A 27,041-nucleotide genomic window follows, 5' to 3' on the forward strand; every position below is an offset into this window, starting at 1 on the left:
AATTTTTCAATTTACCTCCTCACACTTTTGCATAAGAAGAAGAGGATAGTCCCCGGGGCAATGGTGCAACGGTAGGACATCCGGGTTGTAACTCAGGGACCCGCGGTTCGATCCCTAGCTACGACATTTTTACAGGAATTTTCCTCCAAATGGGGAACGCAATCAAAGGATGCTGGGCATCCGGATTGGCCGTCGTATGCGCTTCCCGATTTACCCTGGTGGTCGGTGGGAAACTTCCGTGGGACCGAACTGATGGCTACTGGGATTATCATTTTTTATAAGAAGGAGAGGATAAAATTTGAACCTATGGAATTATTCTTTTAAAAAAAAGGTATAGAAGGGTATTTTAGAAATAAATTATAAATGAAGTGGTCTTTTGATAAATTTTGAAAGAGAGGGTGGGCCCCTTTTTGATTTTCTTTGTGTTTCCTTATTTTTAGACATTCTCCATGTTTTGTGTTGCTCCAATTTTTATATCTCTTTGCTTTGCTTTGCTTTGCTTGGCCTTTGTTTCCTTCCGGTGGCGCTAGGGTTTGGCCGGAAGCAGGAAGCTCAGGGGATTCATTAACCGGAAGGGATATCGTCCGAGGCGGAGGCTGACCTCGTAGGCTATTTTTTGCCGCTGGCGGAGATTTTGGCGATCGAGAGGGGCTGACTCGGTGAGTCGCGGAATCATGTCGCAGACCAACTGGGAAGCCGACAAGATGTGAGCTTTCTGTAGTTTTGGCTGTAGTGCTCGGAGATTTGATGGATTTTAGGGGTTTGTAGGCGGTGATGCTGTTTGCGTTCTTACCTTTGGGCTGGTCTTTGCTAGGGTTTTGAGCAACTTGTTCTATTTCGGTCGTGTTTCGAGAAAAAGAAAGTGTTTTTATCTATCTGAACTTCTCTATGTTGATTTTATGGCTTTGTTTAGTTACTTTTCTTCCAAAAATGTGGATTTTTTAGATCGTTCCTTTTGCCTGTAGTTTGAGTAACTGCTTTTCTGTTCCTTTTAGTTCCTTTTGAGTTTATTTTTTTGTTGTGAGTCGTTTAGTTTGTTGCTCTTGTTGCACGGGCGCGTTTGCGTAGCTTTTTCCTTAGTTATCACTGTGAAAAATGGCACCTTTGCTGATATTGGAGTCACTTACTGTGATGTTGAGACCAGGTTGGATGTGTACATTTATGATTATTTGGTGAAGAGGAACTTGCAGGCAACTGCTAAGGCTTTTCAAGCCGAAGCCAAGGTGTCGTCTGATCCAGTGGGTAGGTTGCAATTCGTTTTATGGTGTTTCTGTATATGACTCGAGCTTATCCAAGAAATTGAACTCTTTGACTTTTGTCACAGCTATTGATGCTCCTGGTGGGTTTCTATTCGAGTGGTGGTCTGTTTTTTGGGATATATTTATTGCTAGGACAAACGAAAAGCACTCAGATGCTGCTGCCTCATACATAGAGGTGAGCTTCTCTGTTGCAAAACATTATACTTTTGATGTTAGCTCTCTCTTCATGCCAATGAGTTACTACCTACACTAGTCACAAATTAGGAACACACATAGTAGCTATAATGTATGGCAATACATTATGAATTTTATATTTTTTTGGCAAAGAGAAAGCCTTAAGGTTGAGAACCTATGATGCTCTGCAACAGAATTTTGATGATAAGTTTTCTCCAACCATCATTTTACTTGCAGAAAAACTTGGCCCTTGATTTTATCTAAACAAAGAAGAAAGGTGCATGTGGCTGTCTTCAGTGTCTGGAATTTGGCATGCATAATTATACTTGGATTGCACTATTTATTAGCATAGTTTAACTTTTACCATGGGCCCATTGTTGCTGTTGCTCTTCGATTGGAAGATCCCAGTCATGTTCTTCTGTGACCTTGCAGCAGCGCAGCAGCAGCAAAGGCTAATGCATCTCAGTGATAGGAGCAACAGGAACAAAAGTAAAAGTTTATTTGGACTCAATTTACACACCTAATATGTAGAAAAAAAGTGATTTGAGAAAGATTTTACAGCTTGGAGTATTTACTGTCTCTGAAATTTGACAAATTGACATATGAATGCATTTGTTTGTGATACACTGGTCCTAGGATAAGTTATTTATGCCTTTTCAGTCTGAACACTGATGTTGGATTTTATGCTAGACTCAACTTTTAAAAGCAAGAGAGCAGCAACAGCAGCAACAGCAGCAACCATCTCAACAGCAGCAGCAACAGCAACAACATATGCAAATTCAGCAACTGTTGTTACAGAGGCAGGCACAGCAGCAACAGCAGCAACAACAACCACAGCGCAGAGAGGGAGCTCAGCTTTTAAATGGCAATGCTGGTGGGCTTGTTACTCAAGATTCTTTGATGCGCCAGAATCCTGGAACTGCTAATGCATTAGCCACAAAAATGTATGAGGAACGGCTAAAGTTGCCCCTGCAACGAGATTCCTTAGATGAAGCTTCAGTTAAAGTACTACTATTGACATAACACTATTTTACCCTAACATACATGTCTATTCTGTCATATATAGTATTCGATTCAATTGATCACTCATCTTCTCCGTTCAGAGATTTGGTGATAATGTGGGCCAGGTCATGGATCCAAACCATGCATCCATGCTGAAGTCAGCTGCAGCTCCAGCACAACCTTCAGGGTATGCTTGGTTGACATGGCTGAAAGTATTTGTCTCTAGCATTCCATTTTTGTGACAGTTTGATAGCATGCATATCTATGTAACATATGAACTCAAAAGTAGAATCCAAGGCCTGCAAATATTGACTTATTGTTGTACATATGTTATTCAACTCATTCTGTTTTGGCATGTTTCTCGAACTAAACTGTATGTTATTATGCTTGTTCTTCTGACATTATGTATTCTAATAGATCTTAAGGTGCTTGATCCAATGCTTTAAATACAGGCATGTGTTGCATGGGTCAGCTGGTGGTTTATCAGGGCCTCTTCAGCAGGTTCAGACTAGGAATCAGCAAGTTCCTGGATCATCGCAGGTATGTTTTACTGAAATGTTGCTGTTTTAATTATCTATTGTTTGTTCTATGATTGTATGCTTTACAGGAAATAAAGAGTGAAATTAATCCAATTTTGAATCCGAGAGCTGCTGGTCCTGATGCTTCATTGATTGGAGTTCCAGGTAGCATCTGTTAGAAGTTTGAGTTTCTTAGGATTGTACTGCTGCTTTCTGTTCTTATTTCTGATGCTATTGACCCAAGGAGAAATCATTCTCTTACTTATGGATGGGTAAGGGCCAAGACATTTAGTGGTGGAAGTCAGTTTTCTTATTTGTTTAGCTTTTCTCTTAATGATGCTAGCATTTGAGCAGACTCACTAAACTTTTATTCAGCAGACTGACCAACTCTTTGTGCTTTGTTAGCAGGACCCAATCAGGTTGGTAACAATCTGACTCTGAAAGGCTGGCCACTTACAGTAAGTATTAACTTTTGAAATAATTGAATTGGAAGATCCTAATTATCATGGTTTTTTATTGTAAAAAGATGTTCTAGTTCGTGAGATTACTTGCAGTTACATTCTTTTGGTAGCTCAATATGCTGTATCCTGCCATGAACGTGAATTTCTTTCATTCTTTTGTTCTCTGTAGGAACTTTGATTTGGGCTTGGGAAGTATTGCTGGAAGCAAAATATCTTATGGTGCTTATTTCTTTGACATCTTATAGGGTCTTGATCAACTCCGTTCAGGACTTCTACAACAGCAAAAGTCGTTTGTGCAGTCACCTCAATCACTTCAGCAACTGCAATTTCTAAGTCCACATCAACATCAGCTACTTCTCCAGGCAAATCTGAACTCATCAGCTGCTGCAGATATTGATAATAGAAGGCTAAGAGTGCTTCTGAACAGCAGGAACATAGTTCTAGGAAAGGATGGCCAGTCAAATGTTCTTAATGATGTCATACCCAATGTGGGTTCTCCCATGCAATCTCCAAGTCCTCTAATGCCTCGCACCGATTCAGATTTATTAATGAAGGTTTGCAGTTTTTCCTTTCATTCTATGATATGACATCATACTGGGCATTCATTCTATGATATGATGTCATACTGCGTACTCACATTTTGTCTAACTATTTTTTCTTTGCTTGTAATAGAAAATAGCTCAGTTGCAGCCCCAACAACAACAAAGCAGCAGTCAGCAACAGCAACAGCAGCTTCAACAACATGTCCTTTCAAGCCAACAGTCCCAAAATTCTAGCCATCTGCTTCAAGAGAAACTTGCAGCAGTTAGTATGACTGTTGATGGAAGCATGTCAAATTCCTTTAGAGGGGCTGATCAGGTATTATTTTACCTTATCTTGGTATCAAATGGAACTTCTGTTTTTGTTGTATTATCATCATTAAGTTGCATTTGTCCCAACTATTTGGGGTTGGTTGCACAAATCTTATCCCTTTATTGAGCTCTATGAAAGCCTGTGTTACTAGCAAACGTTGCTTTCTTTTCCTTCATAGCAAATCAGCGAAAAGTGAAACAAAATCAGCATTTTGTCTCCTATTTTCCTATAAGTTTTAGCAACTATTTGTTAATGAATTGTAGACTTCAAACAACCAAAGTGGCCGAAAACGGAAGCAGGCTGTTTCATCCTCTGGTCCTGCAAATAGCTCTGGAACGGCAAATACTGCCGGGCCTTCCCCAAGCTCTGCGCCCTCAACACCATCAACTCATACACCAGGAGATGTAATGTCAATGGCACAGTTGCAACATAATGGTGGTTCATCTAAGCCTCTGATGATGTTTGGTGATGGGACTGGTCCTTTGACATCTCCCACTAACCAATTGGTAATTATTAGGACTGTTTGTTGTTTAGTAACTAAAGCTATGCCTTGAACTTGCACTTTTGTATTTCTTAACTGGTACTTTTCATGAGTTGTGGATAATGATTTTTCACTTGCAGGCTGACATGGATCGCTTTGTGGAAGATGCATCTTTGGATGATAATGTGGAATCCTTTCTGTCCCATGATGATACCGACCCAAGAGATGTTGTTGGTCGCTCTATGGATTCTGCAAAAGGTCCTACCCCCTGCCCGTCCCCCCTGCTTGGTCTTTATCTCTGTTTTGAAACATTTGAAGAATTTCCTATCCTTTTTGCTTGCTTCCTTTTTCCTGTTTCTAACATTGGATGCAATTAAAGACTAAACTTTCCTGTTTTTAAGGTACTATCTCATATCAGTAATTGGCCTTTCAGGTTTCTCCTTTACTGAGATTGTAGCTGCTAGAGCAAGTACAAATAAAGTTGTTTGTTGCCACTTTTCATCAGATGGAAAACTCCTTGCAACTGGAGGACATGATAAAAAGGTGAAATATAATATGATGGCATACCAATTAATCGTCACTCATAATCTGGCTTCCTTCTTTTTTGAATAACTACCTTGCGGGATACTGATTAGTTATTGATTTTGTCATGCAGGCAGTTCTGTGGCATGCTGACACTTTGAAGGTCAAATCTACACTGGAGGAGCACTCCCTGCTGATTACTGATGTTCGGTTTAGTTCAAGCTTGCCTCGTCTAGCTACATCGTCATTTGACAAGACTGTGAGAGTGTGGGATGCTGATAATGTTAGTATTTATCGATTAACTTTCGTTCCATTTCTCATTTAAAAGCTTCTAATCATTTCAACATATTTATGGCTACTTGATTCTACTGTTTCCTTGCATCCATCTCATCTCGTATATAGCTTCTCTACCTCATCACTTGCAGGAGAGTTCATATGTTTCTCTTGGCAGATACAAAGAATGTGGCATCTAACAATATTGAGTTACCTACAAATAATTTATATTTGAGTTACCTAACACTAGAAAATACTGCTTCTAGGTTTCCAATTAGATCTGTGTCACAATCTGCAAATAACTGAATCTCCAGAACTTTTTATATTGGTTTGGAAGAATCATACTACTTCCTCCTTGCCCTTATAAATAATCAGGATGAGATCATGAGATGAAGTGCACATAGGTTACTCTATGAAGTTGTGCCAATTACCATCGCCATCTGTGTAGGTGTATACTATGCATTATCTTATTCTTTGCTCAGGGATTTGCATGTCTTGGCAATTGGCTATACTCTGGTTTGGACTATATTATTTGGCACTCAACTGACCTGTACATCTGGTCCAGTTAAGAGTGACCATTGTGAGCATAAACTAGGCAACAAATGAGTGAATATTTAGGTGTTTGAGTTTATTCTAAGTTTTTTTTTATATATCCAAATTGGAGATGCATTTGGGCATAAACAAACTGGTTTCTCTTCATGACAAGGCTAAAATGATGCAAGTTCAGACTGAACATGTTTGACATATTTGATTGGGGCGCCAGCCAGTTCACGGGGCAAGACTGTCTTTAATAATCAGTTAATCTTAAATATTCTTATCACCATCCTAGATATAATTCTGATTTTGTTTTGGTAACTTTGCACAGATGTGATATCTTTATCACTTCTCATAATACTGTAATGTTTCTGTTTACAATGATTGTAAACAAACGGTTCAATTTCATTGGAATTGTCGCATGCATTTATATTGTCGTTTTCTTCCTTTCAAGAAACATACTTCCATTTATATGAACATAGTGACCAATAAATGCCCTAGTTATATGATGTGAGATCATGACAAATACGCACATTAATTAAGAAAGAGGGAGACTAAAGAACTCGGTCAGGAACGATAAAATAAGATAAAATTTCATGTATGGGCTGTGGAATGTGCTTTTTATAGCTATGAAAGGAAGAGATTGTTTATTGAGAATAAGCAAAAGTCGAACAGTGGGCTCAACTGCATGCCAGGAGTAGCTTTCGCCAGGGCCTTTAATCGACAACATATAACAAGGCGAGTGTTACTAACAATTTGAATGCCACATATGTTCTTCAACTGGTTCTCTTACTGTGGTAGTAGATTTAGGTTATCACACTCTTAACTGACAAACTAATCAAATAGTAAGTTCTCCAGGTATATATAGGCTTATGCATTTATAAGCGCAGTTATTCTTATGAAGCAGAGTGAGGTCCATCAGATTATTTATCTTGACAAACCATGGCTTCTCTAATTTTTACCATCCAAAAGATCTCGAGGGTTACGATCTCAAAATCTCAGTTCATTTGTCCAGTAGTCAGAGATATACCACAACTAATTGTATTTTCAATTTGAGAAGTATAAGTCTTCATGTATCGCTTTCTTTGAACATATCACCATTATCGATATTTATGTGAATGTACCGGAGTGTTGCTGGACCAGTCAGGAACTTGAGAAACACTACAAACAGAAAAAACTTGAAAGCCACAAACAGAAAAATGATGCCTGCTGCATTGCTTCTATGATTTTTCATCATCGAACATTGGAATTTGCTATTCTAACAAACAATTTGTTGTATGATTTCTGATGGACAGCCAGGCTATTCGCTTCGAACTTTTACTGGCCATTCCACATCCGTCATGTCTCTGGACTTTCACCCAAGTAAAGAGGATCTTATCTGTTCTTGTGATGGTGATGGTGAGATGCGTTTCTGGAGTATAAACAATGGTAACTGTGCCAGAGTTTTTAAGGTACGAATGAAACAGTGTCATGGCTTTTATGATTCGGAAATGTACATCCTTCTAATTTTCAACAAAACTATTGATTTCTTCGCGTTCAGGGCGGAACTACTCAAATGAGGTTTCAGCCTCGTCAGGGTAGGTACCTGGCTGTTGCTGCAGAAAGCACCATATGCATTCTAGATGTTGAAACACAATGTCGTAGGCAGACACTGCAGGTTGGTTGCAGTATCTGAAATCGTATCGATTCACAAAAATGCATGTTGTTTTCTTCTCCGTTACTGATCCCGATCATATGGATTTCGGTTTATCTATTTATGTATCTGAACTTGAACGATCATCGTGGCTCATTGACATTGCTGTTCGACTGCAGGGGCATACAAAACATGTCGATTCCATCTGCTGGAACTCTTCTGGTGAACTTCTCGCTTCTGTCAGCGAGGACTCCGTCAGAGTTTGGTCTCTTGGTTTGGGAAGCGAAGGGGAATGCGTGCACGAGTTGAGTTGCAACGGAAGCAAGTTCCATTCGTGTGTTTTTCACCCTAGCTATTCGTCGCTGCTCGTAATTGGTTGTTACCAGGCAAGTTTCATTTCTCCGACTGCAGTATTTTATGCTTCCCTTTCGAAGATGTTTGCAGCTAGACTCTAACTGCAATTGAATTTGTTCTAACTGTAAGTCGCGGGTGGTTTGCAGTCACTAGAAGTTTGGGACATGAAGGAGAACAAGACCATGACTCTTCCTGCTCATGAAGGTTTGATTGCAGCTTTGGCGGCTTCAAATGCGACTGGAGTGATTGCGTCCGCGAGCCACGATAAGTTTGTTAAGCTCTGGAAGTAGCCTTTTGTGAAGCACAGGTAAAATGCATTCGATCGGAACACGACCGGCATGGGGAAGGCTTTCGGTTGTAGTTTGTAGTGGCGCGAGACATGTATCGTCTCGACATCTATATCTAAGTTAAATAGGGTTATGTACTAACCATGTGTTATGTTTTGGTGATCGGTTGATGCTTTGTTCTACCTAAATACCAGGGTTTGTAACACCGCAAAGAATTCGATTAGAGTGAAAGAAAGGAGGGGCTGAATCCTTCCCCTCTTGGTATTTTGGGAAAACTGAAGGAAACAAGTATGAGCTCGCAAGATCTGTTCAAACTCATTTTCTCGATCGGATTGGGCGAGAAGTTGGTTTGAGTTGGTGATCCGAAGGGGTCTTCTCGTAGACGAAGTGTGGTCGGATAAGTCGAGTCGAGTTGGATGTTGCCTTGTATCCATGTGAAAAGTCGGGGTTGGGTGTGTATGAGTGATTTTGTGTCTTCTATGGTAGGTGGTTGGCATGGTTGAGCCGTGTTGAGGGATGTAGTAAGGGTTGCCCTCTTTGTCCCCGTCTAACTAGAGCATGGAATGTGATGAGGCCTTTAAGGCGTAGTTGAGTTTAGAGTTGTCAAACGGATCAATTTATGATGTAATGGATCAATCCATTAGAAATTCAAGATGGGACAGGTGGGTTCATCGATAGGTTGAGAAATTTCTAATCCATCTCCAATTCAATCCAAGGTGGATTGCAGTTAGATGGGTTAATACACGAGTTTGTTAAAAAAATTAAAAAATATAAAAAATATTAAAATTTTTAAATTTGTATTACAGTTTAAACGGATTAAGTTGAAATTTTTAAATTTGTATTTCGATTTAGATCGGTTAAGTTTACTAGACTATTGAGTTTTTTTTTTAGTTTTAAATTTTGAAAAAAAAAAATCAATCCACGAGCTAATCCAAGTCTGTCGTGGATTGACCTATGCGGATCGCGGGTTTAGTGGGAATCGGTTCATTTAAATTCATCTTAAAATATATTGATAAAAGTTCATTAAATTGTTTGATGGAGTGAACTAATTCGATAAGTTCAATCTAAATTGACGGCTGTAATTGAGTTGATACCAAGGTGATAGACTTATATCACTCTAGACTTATATCAAAGGGTAAGGGTTCGAGTCGTGACCATTTGATAATCCAACTCTTTCCTTATCGGATCGAGTCTCTCCACGCTAATCGACTATGATATTATGACATGTAAATGTAATAGATTCCTTATCGAACTCTTTAGTTTTTTGTGTATACCACAGCATATATGGCACCAGTGGTCTAGTGGTAGAATAGTACTCTGCCACGGTACAGACCCGGGTTCGATTCCCGGCTGGTGCAGTTTTTTTTTCCCAGTTTTTTTTTAAAATTGCCTTTTCCCTCTTCTCCCGATTAACATCCATTTCATATGAACTCTCAATGATTCAATAAAAATAAACCAAGAACAATCAAAAAAACTTTACTAGATGATAGAAAAAATAAATAAATAACAACAAAATTTCTATCTTTGCCAAACACGATTCATTAAATCCATGATATAGATATTTACAATATAAAGCAGTTTTTTAAAAAAAAACACAATTCTTAACATCTTAGAAAGTAATATAGGAAGCATTGCAAATATGTTCATATTTATAGTTTAGAAAATAAAAAAACTTGTTAGAATTACAAAAAATTAAAAATCTTTCATACCTTTTGATCGGACAAGGGAACTGTTGGATTGCAACGAGAAGGTGTTCAGTGGGTTATTCAAGCATTCACAATTCGAATCTCAACTATAGTACATTGCAGCTTCCCAGGATTAGTAGGAAACTATTGGATTAGACATTAGTCAAGCATGATCAGAATAAGTTCTTCCCAAAAAAAAAGAAACAATCAGAAAGTTTATTATCCAATTCAAGGGCAACAAGGTTGTGAAATCAACTAGAGATTTCAGTTAAACAGAGAAGCATCAAACAAATGTCAGAAGTTGAAATTGTGCATCAACTTCAACATCCATAAATACAAAATAATATAAACTCCTTTGATTTTGTTAATGGCAGTGCTCAAGGTCCTGCTCCTTCTAGCTCATACAATTGCCTTATGATTCTTTCCCTTTTCGCTTTCAAGGCATCAATCTTGGCATCAATATTCTCTACCATCATCCTAAGCTTGGCTGGATCGGTCGTCTTCATCTCCTCCCCCCGTTCGATGTGTCCATGACTCACATTCTCTTCGTCTGCCATCTACAAGAAAATGAAAGAAAGAAAGAAAGAAAAGGGAAACAAAGACTTATTTTGATGCAAGACAGATAATTGATTTTTGAAATCGAAGATACTGACCTTTAAACTCCAAGGGATAGAACAGTTTTTCGGCAATGGATACTACTTCTCGTATCGTATCGATGTATAATTTATAGGGGACTACATTGTGGCAAAAATAGCCTTTGCTTTTTTGCTGAGGGCCTCTGTCATGTGATATGGGATCAAGCTTCAGACCAGGAGGACCTGTATTATTTTCCTCAAAAGTTGATCTTTTTTTGCTCTCTACCACAAGATTCAGAATTTAATTAAAATATTTAGAAATGAAATAAGAACAAATGGAAAAGGAAATTTTCATTTTTTTTTCACCCTTGAAAATTCTACCTTAACCAAGTTGACCACACACAAACTGAAAACTCATATTGAAAGAATGAATCTCAATCAATGAGATCATAAATAAAGTGTAGTTTCCTATTACAAAAATTTACACATCATAATTTAAAATGGCATCCAAAAAAAAAACTTCTAATTTTACTTTTTCACACTGCTTAAGAAACTCAACTAAACATGTTTACTTTATAAAAGAATTAGAACATAGCTAAATTTCTCTCATTTTTTATCTTTATGTATCGAGGATAAGAAGAAATTTAAGAGTCGCCATAGAGAAACGAAGAGACATGTGCTGGGATAATATATTACAAAGTTTAGAAAACAAATTTATGAACTAAAAACAAATTTTAATTGAAGAAACAGAAAAAATAAGTTAGATTTAGTTTGATTCAAGTTAACCAAACAATTGTTAATAGATTACAAATATTAGTTAAGGAAGAATGCATCAAAAAGCACAACGAGCAATAAAAATTATCTTAGAAAACTTAAGATTATACTTCTTACATGAATGCGTCTAAAGATGACTGGTAATTCATATAGCTAGATGAAATAAATTGATCTAAGTTGAAATTGAGAAAGAAAAAAAAATCAAGTAAAAACTTAGTTAATGAAATTTTTTTACAAGGCCTTTGTTTTGTTGATTTAGTTGCAATTTTATCTATCATCCTATAGACCTGCAATTGCTTTGCAGATTTATCAACTTCACACAAAATCACGACCATAGAGAAATTTACTCTTAGACTTATAGATGATTATAATCATATGTTGTATTGAGCAACACAATCTTTGTCAACTTTCTTGTACGAAGCAACTTTTATGGATTGCAGTTTCCAATCTAGAAAAAGAGGAATTGAGAATTGGACGTGACTCCTATTGGTGGGGGCAGCAAAAAACAGCCAGCTCTATATAAGGCATTGGTTGAAACATGCTCAAATGGATTCAAGTCCTTAGGAAAAACTCACATCTTAGTATGAGGCAATCAAGAACCAAACAATGCAACACATATATATGAACTTGTTTTTCCTGTACTATTATAACCAGTGATGCTGTGGGGTTAGGATTTAATAGTTTTCTATAAATAAATAAAAGCACGTACCTTTGGCATAAAAAACCAAACAATGAGGAGTTTGATTTAAAGTCATGATCTACCATCCACTACGAATTCATGAACCCCATCCACTTCAATCGAACTGAGCCCAGGGGATTTAACAACCATCTTGCTTCCCATGAGAGCTCTCACTTGCCCCACTTCATCCCACCTGCGAGCCTCAGCATATAAGTTTGAAATCAGCGCATGTGCCCCTTCATCACCAGGCGAAAGCTTGATGATGTTTTGCATGATCTTCTCAGCTAGCTCGACCTTCCCTTGGATTCTACAAGCAGAAAGGATTGAGCCCCATATGAGATGGTTTGGTTCCAAAGGCATCTTTTTGATGACATCCATTGCTTCGTCAATGAATCCAGCTCTAGCTAGTAAGTCAATTAAACATCCATAGTGTTCGACTCCAGGAGAAACACCATATAGTTCAGACATCAAATTGAAATAAGCTAGCCCCTCATGTACCATTCCAGAATGTGTACAAGCAGAAAGAACAGCCATGAATGTCACACTGTCAGGTTTTACATCCCTGAGTTCATGCATTCGATTGAAGAGATTCATAGCTTCTCTTCCTTGTCCATTAGTTGCAAGACCACCGATCATTGCATTCCATGTGTGGGAATCTTTATGATGCATCCCATGGAAAATTTGCATTGCTACATCAGTGCAACCACACTTGGCATACATATCAACAAGCGCGTTTTGTAAACAAACATCTTTTTTTATTTCATTTTCTTCAATATAAGCATGGATAAGTTTGCCCTGGTCTAGAGCCCCGAGCTGAGAACAAGCCGATAAAAGACTAACCATGGTGACTTCATTTGCTTTCACATTAGAAAGCTGCATCTCTTCAAAGAAGGTTAAAGCTTCCTTATAGAGATGACCTTGAACATAGCCTGATATCAAAGCTGTCCAAGAGAAAACATCCCTCACAGGCATCTTACGGAAGATGGATTCAGCTTCTGCAAAATCCCCGCATTTGGCATACATGTTGATCAAGGCATTCCCAAGAAAGACATCACAAACTTCCAAGTTTTCCTCCACAAAAGCATGGAGGAGTTTGCCCTGCTGCAGATTGCCCAATTGAGCACATGCTGACAAAGCAGCAGAGATTGTTATTCCATCTGGCCTTTCATTGCTGCATGCCATCTCTTGGTAGATGTTCAAGGCTTCTTTTTGGTGTCCACTAAGAACTAACCCAGAAATCAGTGCGTTCCATGTTGCAGTATTAGAAGTAGGCATAGACTTGAACACATTGAGGGCATCTATCGGATTGCCACACTTCGCATACATGCTTATCACCGAGTTGCCGACGTCAATGTCGAATTCCCATCCATATTCCATAATTTGAGAGTGAAGACAAGAACCTCTACCGAGAGCATGCAATTCACCACAAGCTGACAACAGGCTTGTTAAAGTGACCTTGTTTGGCTCAATGCCAACCTTTCTCATCTCATCAAACAACCTAAAACCTTCATCTAACTGATTCTGTTGCAAATAACCAGATATCATCGACGTCCACGAAACCACATCCTTCTGCGGCATTTCATCAAACACCTTCCTCGCAATGTCAATATCGCCGCAGCCGCTATAGAAGTTGATGAATCCCGACATCACAAACATGTCCGAATCGAAGCCAAATTTTGCAGCCATAGCATGCACTGAGCTTCCATCACGCAGACTTCCGATCTGCGCGCATGCTCTCGACACGGTAGAGAAGGTGTAACTATCAGGAGGGGGGTCTGCGCGACGAAGGAGGAGCTTCAAGGCAGAGAGGGCGTCACGAGGAGCACAGTGGTGGGTGTAGCCTCTAATGATGGAGTTCCACATGAAAATATTTGGTAGGGGAATCAGATCGAACAGGCAGCGGGCGGAGGTCATGTCGGAGAGGGCGGAGGGGGAAGTGAGGACCGCGAGGAGTCGGCTGGCGGCGAAGGTATCTTCGACGAGGCGAGAGCGGATCATGCGAGCGTGTACCTGAGCGACCTGCGACCTGTTGGAGCAGCTTTCGAGGAGGAGGAGGAAGCGGCGGCGGTCGCCGGAGCTCCATGGCTCGGTGAGCTTCCTGGCCGCAGGAAGTCGCCTGGGCTCGAAGTAAAGATAGCGGCGCATCTAACGGCGTCGCAAGGTGTGAGCGGTTCGATTGGGGACCATGACGGTTTCTTTGAACGGTTCAGTCCCGGTTGGTCCGGTTTAAAAGTGGGACCCGTTACATTCACTGGACCGACTAGAATCTTAGTTGACTCGATTGAATCGAGCAACATTTATTATTATTATTATTATTATTATTATTATTATATATATATATATATATATATATATATATATATACACCTGATACTTGCGCGCCTCCTCGTCCGCGACTCGTGTGCATCGTCGTCGCTGCCACTGCTGCCATCGCGTCGTCCGGTCACCGTCAGCCGCCGCCCCGGGCAAGATAGAAGCGCCACTCGTCGGCGCACCGCCACACACCGGATTCCGGCTGGATAGTGCCCGGAATCCGAGAAGGCGCCGGTGGTCCTTCCTCGGTCGGTCTCCGACCGTGATTTGGCCGGAAATCGGCCGCGATTTGGCCAACAGGGGTTGCCAGTGGGATTCTGCCATTTCCGATCGAATTCGCTGGATTCTGACCACTATCCGGTCAGAATCGGGCATCGGACGGTGCGCTGGCGACTGGCGCGTCGAACACGCCCGACAATGGCCGGACGAGGCGGCGACGGCGGCGGGAGGGGGACGGTGCGCACGAGTCACGGATGGGGTGTCGCGCGGCATATCAAATTTCTATATATATATATATATCTTAAAATACATGACCATGCACGATATCAAAATAGAAGCGTCCAAAAAATAATCATTTCAAATGTCTGGATAATAAATAATACTATTTTATATTTTTATATTATTTATTTACTTTTTTAACTTATGGTTAACCCATTAAAAAATTTTCTTTTAGGGTTCAAGGGTTCAGTTATACTATTAAACAAATAAAAAAATTAAAATAAAAATTATTATTTATTATTTTTTTATTTATAGTTAAGTCATTTAAAAATTTTCTTTTAGGGTTTAGAGATTAGATTATAATATTAAATATAAAAAAATTAAAACAAAAATAAAAATATAAAATAATACTATTTACTATTTTAGGCATTTGAAATTCTTCCATATACCTCGATTCTGATGTCACATACGATCGCATATTTTAAGATGCGTAAAATATCACTTATATATATATCTATATATACACGATCAAATAGCATCAAGTGTAAAAAAATATCTTTTAAAATTTAATATTTATCTTAAAGGAAATATATATTTACACACTGATATGTTATGTGTATTCCTGTACACGTAGCGTTCACGACTGAGTACGTCTTGAGATAAGTCAAGACAATCAAAAATGATCCAGGCATTCTGCTCACTCAATCACGAACGAGTATCACACACAGAAAGGCACACTATATAACAACGAATGGTTTAAAAATTAATAATAATTTTTATAAAAACTATTTTAATCTAGAAATTTTATATAAAAGTAGTCTAGTACTATTTGATCAATTTTATCTAGTTTTAATCAATATTTGAAAATTTTGACTAATATTAAAATAATTTTGAGTATGTTTGAACAATTTTATAAAACAATTTTCAAAATGGAATGATTTTTAATGATAATAAAAATAAAGGAATAAAAAATACTTTGACATCGAGCATCTTGGATCAAAATTATTCCAAATAATTATTTTGATCAAAATAAAAGCACTTTTTATCCGTTATTATATTTGATGATATTATTAAATTTATAATAAATAGATAATCTTTTATCTAATTCATCTATGGTATAAATTTTAATAAACTTATCCACGTTTAAAAATCATCCCTCCAAAATATTCATCTTTATTAAAATTTAAAATTTTAATACTATTAATTATTTCTTTTGAGTATTTTATAGGTGCTCGATGACATTATTAAAAGCTAGTGATAGTATTAAATTCTCACTTTTCTTTTAAATTTTTTATTCAACAACTCCTCGGTCACGTGCGAGGATAAAAAAAAATTTAGATTCAATTAAATAATAAATATGAGAATTTTAAAATTTGAATATGAAGATAAATTTAGTAAAATTTTATTCATATTTGATAGTATTATTATGATGATGATTCTTAAAAATTAAATCATGTTATTTCAAAGAATAATATCACATAAATATAAGTTAATTATATAATGAGAAATAAATTGATAGTTAAATGAAATGAAAAAAAATAATATAAAAGATATTTGAAGATGAATATAGAATAAAAATGGATTGGAGATGAAAATAAAAATTAAATATATGATAGGATGAAAATAAAAATGAATATAATAAATGAAGATGAAGATAATTAAATTAATTCTGTTGATGGTTTTTTATTACCGTTATATTTTCTATAATTTTTAATTTAGGTAAGTGCTTTATCAACATGCGTAGTAAAAGAACATATCTAATTTAGCTCTTTCATGCTTACTATAACTAGTTATTTTGTGCATATACCTCGAGAAACCTAAGCTTTTTGATTTATATAAGTATTATTGTAGGAACATTAACAAATAACTAATAAAACACATAGTAGTGTCTCCGTTACTTGTAGTAGTGTCTATATTACGTAAAAATAATCTTGTGAGATCAGTAAGAATGATCTTTATCTCGTGTTCAGCTATATCAAAAACTCTCAAATCTAGAGCCGTTTGACATTCCAATCCAATTCCAACAATGCAACTCTCGAACTCAAAAACGAAACTGTTTAGCATTATATATTAGAACTCATTAAAACTCGATTCGCATCATTATGTTGGATAAAAAGAATAAGAGAAGCTCCAATAGAAAAATATTAGAAGGAAAAAAAATACTTCTAAGGTGATTCTGTTCCCATACAATAGTCAGGAATTCTTGATGGTATCGAGCTAGAGCAACCTATTCTTCCTGAATACTCTGATTCAAGACCAAAGAATTTTCAACCGCTATCCTATAATATTCATTTATATTTGGTGTATCTGTCTTTTTTTTAAACTTTCAAGTATTTCATAAAACAGATTCTTTATGGGGATCCCTAACGGTCAAGCAAAGATATCCATGGAGGCCGATTTATCCTTCCAGATATTCACGACCAAGAGATATTGGATTCTCTTTCGGATAGACCCTGAAAGGAGAAGCAAGGTTGGAATGCCAACAGACGTTTGTCTATTCTCTAATTCACTCGCACTGATCCGTTTTGGGAATGTCCAGTGCAAAATCACTGAATAGGTAAGTCATCGATTTTTTAAACGGACTATGTAATACACTTTATCTGTTGGATTATGAATACTGATGGATATTTTATGGATTTTTATCAATCTATCTGTGATTCCTCGTGAATCATATTTTATCATGGTACCGTGCCTTCAAAAAATTCCTTAGGGGTTTTCTGATATAGGACCGTTTCTATCACTATAAAAAATTTATCCACTATAATTTCTCCTCGTGAATTAGTTTCTCGATTTATTTCCTTATAGATGATCATGAAATCGACCGTAACCTAGAGAATTTTAACTTTATATTGAATCCAAGGACAGTCTCACATGGACCGTTTATACGGAAAATATAAAATCCGGTCCAAATCGGACCGTCTTCATCTCTAATCTCGTCCGGTTCGCAATTAGTCCCCAAAGCCACACTCTAATTACAAACCAACGGTCCTGGACAACGCCCTTGCTCTCCAAGTGCTCGACGCAAGGCTGGCCACGGCATCGCTCGCCGCCAATTGGGAGGTTCCATGTCATCGTGTCGCCCTCTCCTTATCCACGCCGTCACCGCCTTCCTCCGCCTCCGAGATCAATCCCAATCCTGACTAGTCAACTCCAACCCCAAAGCCCTCCTTTCCTGCTCGGCGGCGGCAATGGCGACGGTGTCCTCCCCCGCTGTGGCATCCATTTCTCGGATTCTCCACAGGGATCGTAGATCTCCGTCCGTGTTCTCCATGGCTTTCTCCCCTTTGCCGTCCTCCTCCGCCGGTTGCAGGTCCCGACCTCCACCTCTTGGTACGCGCACCTATCTAAAAAGGCTACCTTTAGCGATATGGCGCTGCTGACTGTCTGCTCTTTTCTGATTGGTTGTCTGGGGAAAAGAAGCAGTCTTGGGAAGTGGGTCGTCGAGTGGGAGGAACAATACCTTTCTTTGCTCAACTGCATCGCCTCTCGTCCCGGTTTTGAGGTATATCCTTTTTCAGTTTGCAAACCGAGCTCTAGGACTGAAGCACAAATGAGGAATGCAATAATTTTTTGGAGTTCTGCGGCAGAATGGATACAAATTTCTCATCTTTCTATGTGCTTAAAGTAATTGTCGACCTGACATATCTTACTTCTGTAATCCACTTAGAATTGGATTTTCTAGTTCATTGATTTTCTTTATGCATATTGACGAGCAGAATCTTGATGCCAGTTTTATGTTTTACCACTGTGTATATAGTAAATGAAGCTCAAAAATATATACTTGACACAGCTCTTGGCTGAAGGCACAAAACTGAATGAAGGCGAGGCGAAAGAAACTGCTCCTTTTACCTCACTTTTTTTGGTATTGTTTGACTTGAAATAGCTTACCTCTGCAATGCATTAGAAAACAATTGTCTGGTTTAATGATTCTCATTCCAAAGCTATAAGTACTCTGTTGTTCAATTTAGGACATTCAATTATGCTTTTGTTGCTATAAGTTGACTATTCAGCTACATGTTGAGCAAGCTCACAATCACCTGCTTATCAATCAACTGCGATGCCAATAGGTTTGAACATTAAATGTTACATAAAACATCACTAAATGAAAAAAAAGAGCTATCTTATTCTATTCTTTATCTATTTTGTTTGAACTTTAGTAGATGTTTTTTTTTCATAGTTTTTGCAATTTATTTTTTTTTCTGTTATTACTGTAATAATATCTTAAATTTCAGGAGTAGACAAGTTTTGTGCAAAGCTGAATTAAATGTTTCAGGGGAGATTCCAAATAGTCCAGCAGCTGAAATGAGCCAGTATGAGAGGATTGTTGAAATTCTTACTACTCTTTTCCCTGTTTGGGTACGTTGTTGGTGGTTAATCTGTGTCTATCTCCTGTTTTTGCTGAGCTTGCTTCTAACTTCGTACAAAAGTATGAATTGGGGTTAGGGAAATAAACACTTATCTTTGACAGGTTATAATAGGCACAATCATTGGCATGTACAAGCCATCTATGGTACCTTATTTTGATTCTTCAACACTATTTGAATTTCTTGTGATAATTGGCTTCCTATTTTACTTATGATAAATGAACTTTATTATTAATTGATATTAACCTTCCATTTTAGGTTACTTGGTTAGAGACAGATCTTTTCACTCTTGGCTTGGGGTTCCTCATGCTTTCCATGGGGTTGACCCTCACATTTGAAGATTTCAGGAGATGCATGAGAAATCCATGGACAGTAAGATGCTAAGATGCTCCACCTTGTTTTCTTGTAGATACAAATTGTTAATATTCACGATCATGCATTTTTTATTTTGTTTTTTATTTACAGGTGGGCGTAGGATTTCTTGCTCAATATTTAGTTAAACCTTTGCTTGGCTTCATAATTGCTATGGTATGGGCACGTTGTTTGTAGCTTTATCCATAGCAAAACAATTCTGACTTTTATGCTAAACAAATATATGTTACTATTACAGAATTATCCTAGGTTTTTTTTGCGATTTTATTTATGAGCATCAATCAAGTCCTTTTCTGGAGCCTTATTTATGTTTACTGTTTTTGCCCACTATTGTTCTTCTTCTTTATTCCATTTCAGACTTTGAAATTATCTGCTCCTCTTGCAACTGGTCTTATACTGGTATCATGTTGTCCTGGAGGTCAAGCATCCAATGTAGCAACTTATATATCGAAAGGAAATGTAGCACTTTCAGTTCTTATGACGACGTAAGTTTCTTTACATGATGTAGCAATATCTGGACATAAATACAAGGTTGTTATCCGCAGAAATTATAGGAGCTGGGAATCCATATGGATCCTGCAAAGTATTCCATTTTCATATGATTTAAGAGGTTTGTTTGTATGTTATTAGGAGAACCTAGTTAATTTATACAAGTTTTTGCTAGCTGAGGGAATATAAGATAACAATCCAATCATTCGAACAAGTATTTGTAGTGTGCCATTTATCATTGACACATATGTATATATGCTTATGTGAGGATTACAAGTAGAAGTACCATTCTGATTATGGTTGCAGGATCTTTAGTACATTGGATGAATTAATTTCCATCCCCAAGTAGAAATGACTAATAATTTATTGTACATCGGATGAAATTCATTTATGCTATGTTTATGTGGACACTGGATAACATGGCAACTGGTCACCGATATATCATTCAGGCAACTATGCACTGTTGTATAGCCTTCTCTTCCCATTTTCAGCTTATTCTATATTGATACCTTTATTTTTATCTGTCTGCACTAAACTTTCTCGCAACAACACATTAAGCTTATTGCAATCATAGTGATCAGTTGCTAATCTTGGATTCTTTCAGTTGTTCAACAATTGGGGCTATAGTAATGACACCTCTTCTCACTAAGCTTCTGGCTGGTCAGCTTGTCCCAGTTGATGCAGCTGTATGGATATTTTTCTTCTTACTAAATCCAACATATACAGTTTTTTATGCTTGGGCATCTTATGTATTAAGCAAATGATACAATGATAATCACTGAATTCTTATTTGTCTCTAGGGATTGGCCATCAGTACTTTTCAAGTCCCCACCATTGTTGTGAGAAATATTGAAAGTACACATTTTTTTTCATTGTTGAGCTATTATGCACATACAAGTCTAAATGTGTACCCTTCTCAAATTTCTCAACTACGTGTGAATGCTGTAAAATTTCACCCTCAGCCAAGCGATGTGTGTTAATGCAATTAACTAGCCCTCTCATGAGGTGTGGAATCTAAATGTACAGAACAGGTTAAGCTTTTGGGTTTTATTTTCTTATGATAAACTATGTCAATCATGCCACTAGAACAAGTATTAGGTGATATCACATACAATGCCCTTGTTACCTAAATACAGTGTAGTTTTCATTCGGTATAAACTCGTAAGGGAGATAAAGCACCCTTCAGTTTTCTTCCTACTTATTTTGGATAGATTTAATATTCTTGGCAAACATTAAATCAAGGTTTAACATCTTATATTGTACTAGAGTTTTGGAACGGTACAGGTTGGGTTTCATGTCATATTGTACTAGAGTTTTGGAACGGTACAGGTTGGATAATTCAAATACATTTTAATTCTATAGTTCTCATCCGCTCAACTCTTTTGATTCCAAATGTAAGTTATGACAATTAAAAAGACATTTGAATTATAAATAAGTTACAATATTAAAATCATCTTGGCTATTGATTATGGATTGTTGATAGCATTGGAGTGTTGTGCATTGGATGAGACTAAGGTTTGAAGTATGTGGAGTTTTGATGCTGGTCAAAATAGTACAGATTTGACATTGTAGTGTTTTAACACGCATCAAAGTATGTTGAGATCAATTTTTTTAATTTCTAATAATACAATTAGATAGTCGATTGAATTAAAAATGTTATCACACTGCATTAGACTAATGTTCAACATATTTTAGTATTTAGTGTGTGTTAAAGCATGTCAAGATGAATCAGACAAGGTCACTTATTTAAGTTTCTTTTATTTAGAACTTTTTTTATTTTATTAGTTGAACCAAAAATGAATTTACTTATTTTATGCTTCAATATGTGTTGACATGAATTCATATAAATTATACATTTATAATCTTCTCCTTAACTTGTTTACGTAAGAAGTAGATAATTAATTGATTTTGAATTTTAATTAATAGATTTCATCTTGATGCATGTTAAAGCATGACAAGTGTTGGTATAGTATGATATTTATTGCCTTGAGCAACATGGGAAATATTACTAGTGCCGATCAATATCGGATGTCAATAATTTACTGGAACAGTATGTTTTGATCGTGCCATCCGGCACAACATGAGATTTTAAACCGTGTTAAATTATGATGAAGGTAATTTTGCCTATTCCAATGACCACCTTTTCTTTCTTTGAAACAAAGATATAGTTGAAAGGATATAGATGAATCAAACTATTGAAAGCCCTGGAAAACAATTGCTGGAATGTTTTCTGCTCACATAAGGTAGTTCATTCGACAATGGGTCCGTTCTGTTATATATAGTAATATTCCTAAGAATAGTGCAGGCATTAGTTTCTGGATAGACAATGTAATGACTCCTTCTGGTATATTATCTATTAAGTAAGCTTGTATAAACATAATCCTTATAGTTTGTGATTAAATGTATAAATTCTAGAAGGTTTTTTGCTGTTAGAGTTGTTCCTCGCATGCATTAGGATTTCATATTGACTTGTTGAATTGACTTTGGCAGTACTGGCAAATGAGTATTTCCCTAAGTTTACCAAGAGAATATCGACACTCACCCCATTGATTGGTGTTATCCTGACTACATTGTTGTGCGCAAGCCCTGTAAGTACCACTGACTATGAACTTAAGCATATTGTCAGAGTTTATTACCCAAATTTTGTTGGCCTTGACTTGAAAATTTTGCAGTGTATTTAGTGCAACTTTAATTATGCCTTTAGTTTTATTTTCACTCGTACGCACATACACACACACAAACTCATATATGTATGTAATTAGCATGATGTTATGTAAGTTGCAAGTCTCCTCTTGCACCAATTTTGATACTGTGAATTCTTCTCTTTAATATGTGATTCTTGCTTTGTGTTGATTATCTATTTATGGCTACATATATTTGTAAGTATTTTGTCTTTTTCTGATGAATATGCTTGCGTTAAGTCTAAGTGTGTCAGTTTGAAGAGTGTCACTGTGCATGGAACAAATCCTGTTGTTTTAACGATGAAGGTGTTGGTTGAGTGGTCGTGTCTTTTAGCGTCTTTATTTGTTTAAGATTGATGGTTTTTTAACTTTTTTCTTTGCAAGATTGGGCAAGTTGCAGAAGTCTTGAAATCTCAGGGAGCACAACTTATTATTCCTGTAGCTCTCCTTCATGTAGCAGCTTTTGCCCTTGGCTATTGGTTGTCTAGATTTTCAACATTCGGGGAATCAACTTCTCGTACCATTTCAATAGAATGCGGCATGCAGGTAACTTATAGCTTGTCTTTTGTTCGATATCATTTAGTACAGTGTGTAACTCTCTATGTAGATTTTAGAGAGTATTCTCCATTTTGTGTCGTCTTCCATCATGCAACTGCCAACTACTACTCCCACAGGAACAACCACGGCTAAGTGCATGTCGCACTTCATAAACACCCAATCACCATTTTTGCTGATTTCATCTTACCTATTGAGGAATCATTGCAATTTACAGCGATGTTTTCTGTTAAGGATGCATTTCAGATTCCACGATTATCGTCATGGGGTTTTTATAGTCCATGTAGAATTTCTTAATAGAAGACAACCTGAACCATAACATGACCTTTTTCGAAGCCACGGTTCGTGTGTAAGTAAGTTGCAATGTTTAAGATTGAATTTCTTACACCAAGACCACTAGTAGCTTTAGGTTTGCATAGTCTTCCATGACGACGAAAAACCATGCCTATCTTTACCTTCTCAAAATCAATGCCTCAACCTCTGTATACATATCTGATAGTGCAAGTGTGCGACAGCAATACGATATTTTACTGTTTAATTCAATTCTGATTGGATTAACTCTAGTTTCTCAGCATGAAACCGTCTCTTCGCTACTGCATTTTATTAGTAGATAGCAAACTAGCAATCAAGTTCTGTTATAGTTTTCTTCACTATGATCGAAAAAAAATACAGGAATTGACTCTAGACTGAAAACAAAATACAGATATGCTTGATCATCATTCAACATTTCAAGTTTTTTAATGTGTACTACCCTATCTTTATCCAGAGTTCTGCTCTTGGATTTTTGCTTGCTCAAAAACATTTCACAAATCCCCTCGTCGCGGTTCCTTCGGCTGTGAGTGTCGTCTGCATGGCGGTAAGACTTGGAACTGAACTGATTTTCTTCCGAACATTTGTATCATGTTTGAAGTATCGAGTATTAACTAGGAGACAGACCAAGAAAGAAACACAAACTTTTTACAGGTAACTGACTGATAATCTACAGAGATCCACTTAGTTAGGCAGTCGAAACATAATGGCTATAGATCACAAGAATTTCTTCTCAATTACATTCTTACCAAAATCTTAGGCTGTTTTAGAATGGATAAGCATATGGATTGGGTTAAGATTTTATTGTATTCATGTATAAATTCTGAAACTTTGCACCAGAATTAAAGAAAATCTACATGGATTCTGAAACTTAGACCATTCATAAACAATTGAGAAGATCCAAGTATATATTTATTTATTGACGGTGTAAACCTGCTTAAGGTTCGGTAGTAGAATAAGATCTACTTAGTCGATCCCAACTAGAACAATAAGATCAAGCTCAATATTAACTGTATTTGTTATCAGTTTTTCGATTGCTAAGCAATGTCTCTTAAGCTTTCATGCTTCATCTTTTAACTTAACAGCTCGGTGGGAGTGCACTTGCTGTTTTCTGGAGGAACAGGCCCATTCCTGCTAATGACAAGGATGACTTTCAAGAGTGATGAAGAAACATATGATTTCCCGTTGGCTCGTCGTATCGAAAGCTTCAAGGAATTCTTGTACCGATGAAGATAGGCGTTTGGGGGAATCGATAAGGATATCGATCTACAGAAACTAGATAGCCTGCCTTACACTTGTTTCTCCAACTTGCTAGTTAAACATTCATTGAGTAACATTGTTGGTTTGCTCCAAATGTATCAAAACATTGTTATTCTGGTGGTCGGTGGAAATTTTTTATGGGGTCAGGTCGGTCATCCTTTGGATGTAGGTCTAGATTTAGTTTTCCATGGGTAACTAGCTTACCTTACTCACACTTGTTTCTCCAACTTGCTAGTTAAACATTCATTGAATAAGATTGTTGGTTTGCTCCAAATGCATTAAAGCATTGTTATTTTGATGATCGATGAAAAATTTTCATAGGGTTGGGTATATGTTACATAATTGCCAATGCCATGTCTGACTCAACACAACACAATATAGAAATAAACCGATCGAACCGTGTTCGGCCATAAACCTATTTTGAAACCACTACATTCGATTGAGTTCAAATGACTTCTCTATTGAGGAGTTAGATCACTTCTCAAAAAAATTTGAGCTCTTTTTAAAAAACATCAAAATAATAATATATTTCTCATTCCAAAGATATTGTTATTTGATTATTGTTATAATTGATTTAACTTAATCAAAATTATAACACATATGGTATTGTTATATTAAAATATTTTTTATCATCAAAATTATTTAACTATCATCAAAATTATGTTTACTTAGTCAAAGTGAGATAATATTATTTTAGATCTTGATTGCATTTAAATAATTTTGATTAAATTAATAAAAATAATTTTAATATAATAATAATTTAAGTTGAGACACTTTATTTTTAAGTATAGTGTTATACATACTATTAACAATAATAATAATCAAGTCTTATAAATATATAATATCTTAAATTGTTAGTTTTTTTTTCATTTTCTTGTACTTTTTATTCTACTATCAAGATTCGTTATTTGATGGTGTACGACCTATTGATTCACCGAGTATACTCTTAGCTATTATTTTCAACTTTAATGTCATCTTATCCTATGTCGTATTCTAGTTGTCATACATTTTTCCTAATATTTGTATGGGAAATGATATTTAATATGAAAAATTCCAACATGAATGGAGCATGATACTCACATTAGCAGTGGGTCCCATTGGCATTGGCAGTGGGACCTTCCTATCTTATCCTTAAATATATTTTATTTTTCATTAACTTCCACTGTTTAATTCTAGGAATTGTTCACATTTTTCTTTTATCAATATTATATTTGAGACACATATTCAACACTACTAATTTATATTGGGTAGTTAAGTTTTATTTAAGAATGACTTTATATCTTTATAAATTTTTTTATTTTTTTTAATCATAAGAAAGTTAATTTGGATTTATTATTCTCATTTTGAACACGATTAAATGTTCTTCACTTTTTTTGAAATACATATTAGTTAGTATATGGTTATATGTTATATATTACAGAATTTAATATAATTTTATCTTCTTCATTTCTTATTTCAAATTCATAACCCCAAGCACCCTATTATATTCTTTATTTTTCACTTTTACATGCTCATTTAGACTCCTCATATTAAAATTATTTTATATGGTGGGATATTTTGTAATACCTCATCTAAGTCGTCTCAAAACTTAATTAGATTTAGCGATTTCATATAATTTTACTTAAAGTGCATATGCATTAATTATATTAATAGTTTCTGCATATATATATATATATACACTAACACTCTGTTTGGATAGAGTGAGGAGAAGGTTTATTAATAGGGGGAAAAGGGGAAAAGAGGGAAAGAGAGGGAAAGTAAAGTATTTATATTCCTCTCGTTTGGAAAGAAATGAAGATTCATTAATGTATATATTATTCTGTTTAGAAAGAATAAAAAAAAATGAAGGTTAAATATATAAAATTATAAAAATATTCTCACAATTTAAATTAGACATTAGACAATGATTTAATTTTTTATAATATTAATATTTATTTTATAAATATAAATTAATTACTTTTTAAATAAACAAATTAATTTTTTATAGAAGAGTTCATTTAATAAATTATAAACACGTTAATGCGAGTTTTGACACATCACTTTTAAAAATGTATTACTTTAATAATTTTTTATTTTATAAGTTTTTCATGAAATATTATAAATGTTATATTATTGCAACGTGTGATAATGATTTAAAATGAAGGATATATTATGATTAGTCTATAGATTTATTGACAAAAAAAATTATAGTTTAAAC

The 27,041-nt window shown here is 36.2% G+C and overlaps 3 protein-coding genes and 1 non-coding gene across 7 annotated transcripts; 3 read left to right on the forward strand and 1 right to left on the reverse strand.

Moving 5' to 3' along the window:
• The first annotated feature begins 472 nt into the window (after nt 1-472).
• Nucleotides 473-8,625, forward strand: LOC141831525 (transcriptional corepressor LEUNIG-like). 4 transcript variants are annotated; one of them, XM_074718897.1, is made up of 18 exons: nt 473-706; nt 1,145-1,242; nt 1,325-1,434; nt 2,124-2,438; nt 2,537-2,622; nt 2,888-2,975; nt 3,043-3,118; nt 3,359-3,411; nt 3,660-3,968; nt 4,087-4,272; nt 4,530-4,772; nt 4,888-5,005; nt 5,181-5,290; nt 5,403-5,552; nt 7,372-7,527; nt 7,617-7,733; nt 7,889-8,095; nt 8,210-8,625. In XM_074718897.1, the coding sequence occupies exons 1-18, from the start codon at nt 675-677 to the stop codon at nt 8,351-8,353; spliced, it is 2,598 nt and encodes an 865-aa protein (XP_074574998.1). In that variant the 5' UTR covers nt 473-674; the 3' UTR covers nt 8,354-8,625. The 4 variants fall into 4 exon arrangements, with proteins under 4 accessions (XP_074574998.1, XP_074575000.1, XP_074575001.1 ...); XM_074718899.1 differs by having other exon boundaries at nt 3,362-3,411; XM_074718900.1 differs by having other exon boundaries at nt 3,052-3,118.
• Nucleotides 8,626-9,637: 1,012 nt separating this feature from the next.
• On the forward strand, nt 9,638-9,708 carry TRNAG-GCC (transfer RNA glycine (anticodon GCC)). Its single transcript has one exon. It is a non-coding gene; the product is annotated as a tRNA-Gly (tRNA).
• A 565-nt stretch (nt 9,709-10,273) lies between these two features.
• LOC141832493 (pentatricopeptide repeat-containing protein At3g22690-like) lies at nt 10,274-14,208 on the reverse strand. Its single transcript, XM_074719996.1, has 3 exons — nt 12,094-14,208; nt 10,689-10,853; nt 10,274-10,592 (listed from the first exon to the last, which is right to left on the reverse strand). Exon 1 carries the CDS (start codon nt 14,206-14,208, stop codon nt 12,136-12,138), a length of 2,073 nt encoding a protein of 690 aa, XP_074576097.1. The 3' UTR covers nt 10,274-10,592; nt 10,689-10,853; nt 12,094-12,135.
• Nucleotides 14,209-17,924: 3,716 nt separating this feature from the next.
• Nucleotides 17,925-25,118, forward strand: LOC141831805 (putative sodium/metabolite cotransporter BASS2, chloroplastic). The gene is made up of 14 exons (XM_074719204.1): nt 17,925-18,144; nt 18,232-18,316; nt 19,047-19,170; nt 19,283-19,324; nt 19,437-19,550; nt 19,644-19,706; nt 19,908-20,035; nt 20,644-20,725; nt 20,840-20,852; nt 22,031-22,069; nt 22,530-22,627; nt 23,105-23,266; nt 24,042-24,131; nt 24,670-25,118. The coding sequence occupies exons 1-14, from the start codon at nt 18,003-18,005 to the stop codon at nt 24,745-24,747; spliced, it is 1,260 nt and encodes a 419-aa protein (XP_074575305.1). The 5' UTR covers nt 17,925-18,002; the 3' UTR covers nt 24,748-25,118.
• Nucleotides 25,119-27,041: the final 1,923 nt, after the last annotated feature.

This window comes from Curcuma longa, chromosome 7 (genome assembly GCF_044706935.1).
Source record: "Curcuma longa cultivar G26 ecotype Majalengka, Jawa Barat chromosome 7, ITB_CL_G26_1.1, whole genome shotgun sequence".
Classification (NCBI taxonomy): Eukaryota; Viridiplantae; Streptophyta; class Magnoliopsida; order Zingiberales; family Zingiberaceae; genus Curcuma; species Curcuma longa.

Coding starts and splice junctions, on each gene's coding strand:
- LOC141831525 (XM_074718897.1), top strand. CDS start 675: ATGTCGCAGACCAACTGGGAAGCCGACAAGAT. Junction 5,006..5,180: donor CTCTATGGATTCTGCAAAAG/GTCCTACCCCCT, acceptor TTGGCCTTTCAG/GTTTCTCCTTTACTGAGATT. Junction 7,734..7,888: donor GTCGTAGGCAGACACTGCAG/GTTGGTTGCAGT, acceptor GTTCGACTGCAG/GGGCATACAAAACATGTCGA.
- LOC141832493 (XM_074719996.1), bottom strand. CDS start 14,208: ATGCGCCGCTATCTTTACTTCGAGCCCAGGCGACTTCCTGCGGCCAGG.
- LOC141831805 (XM_074719204.1), top strand. CDS start 18,003: ATGGCGACGGTGTCCTCCCCCGCTGTGGCATCCATTTCTCGGATTCTC. Junction 19,551..19,643: donor GCATGAGAAATCCATGGACA/GTAAGATGCTAA, acceptor TTTTATTTACAG/GTGGGCGTAGGATTTCTTGC. Junction 24,132..24,669: donor TGAGTGTCGTCTGCATGGCG/GTAAGACTTGGA, acceptor TTAACTTAACAG/CTCGGTGGGAGTGCACTTGC.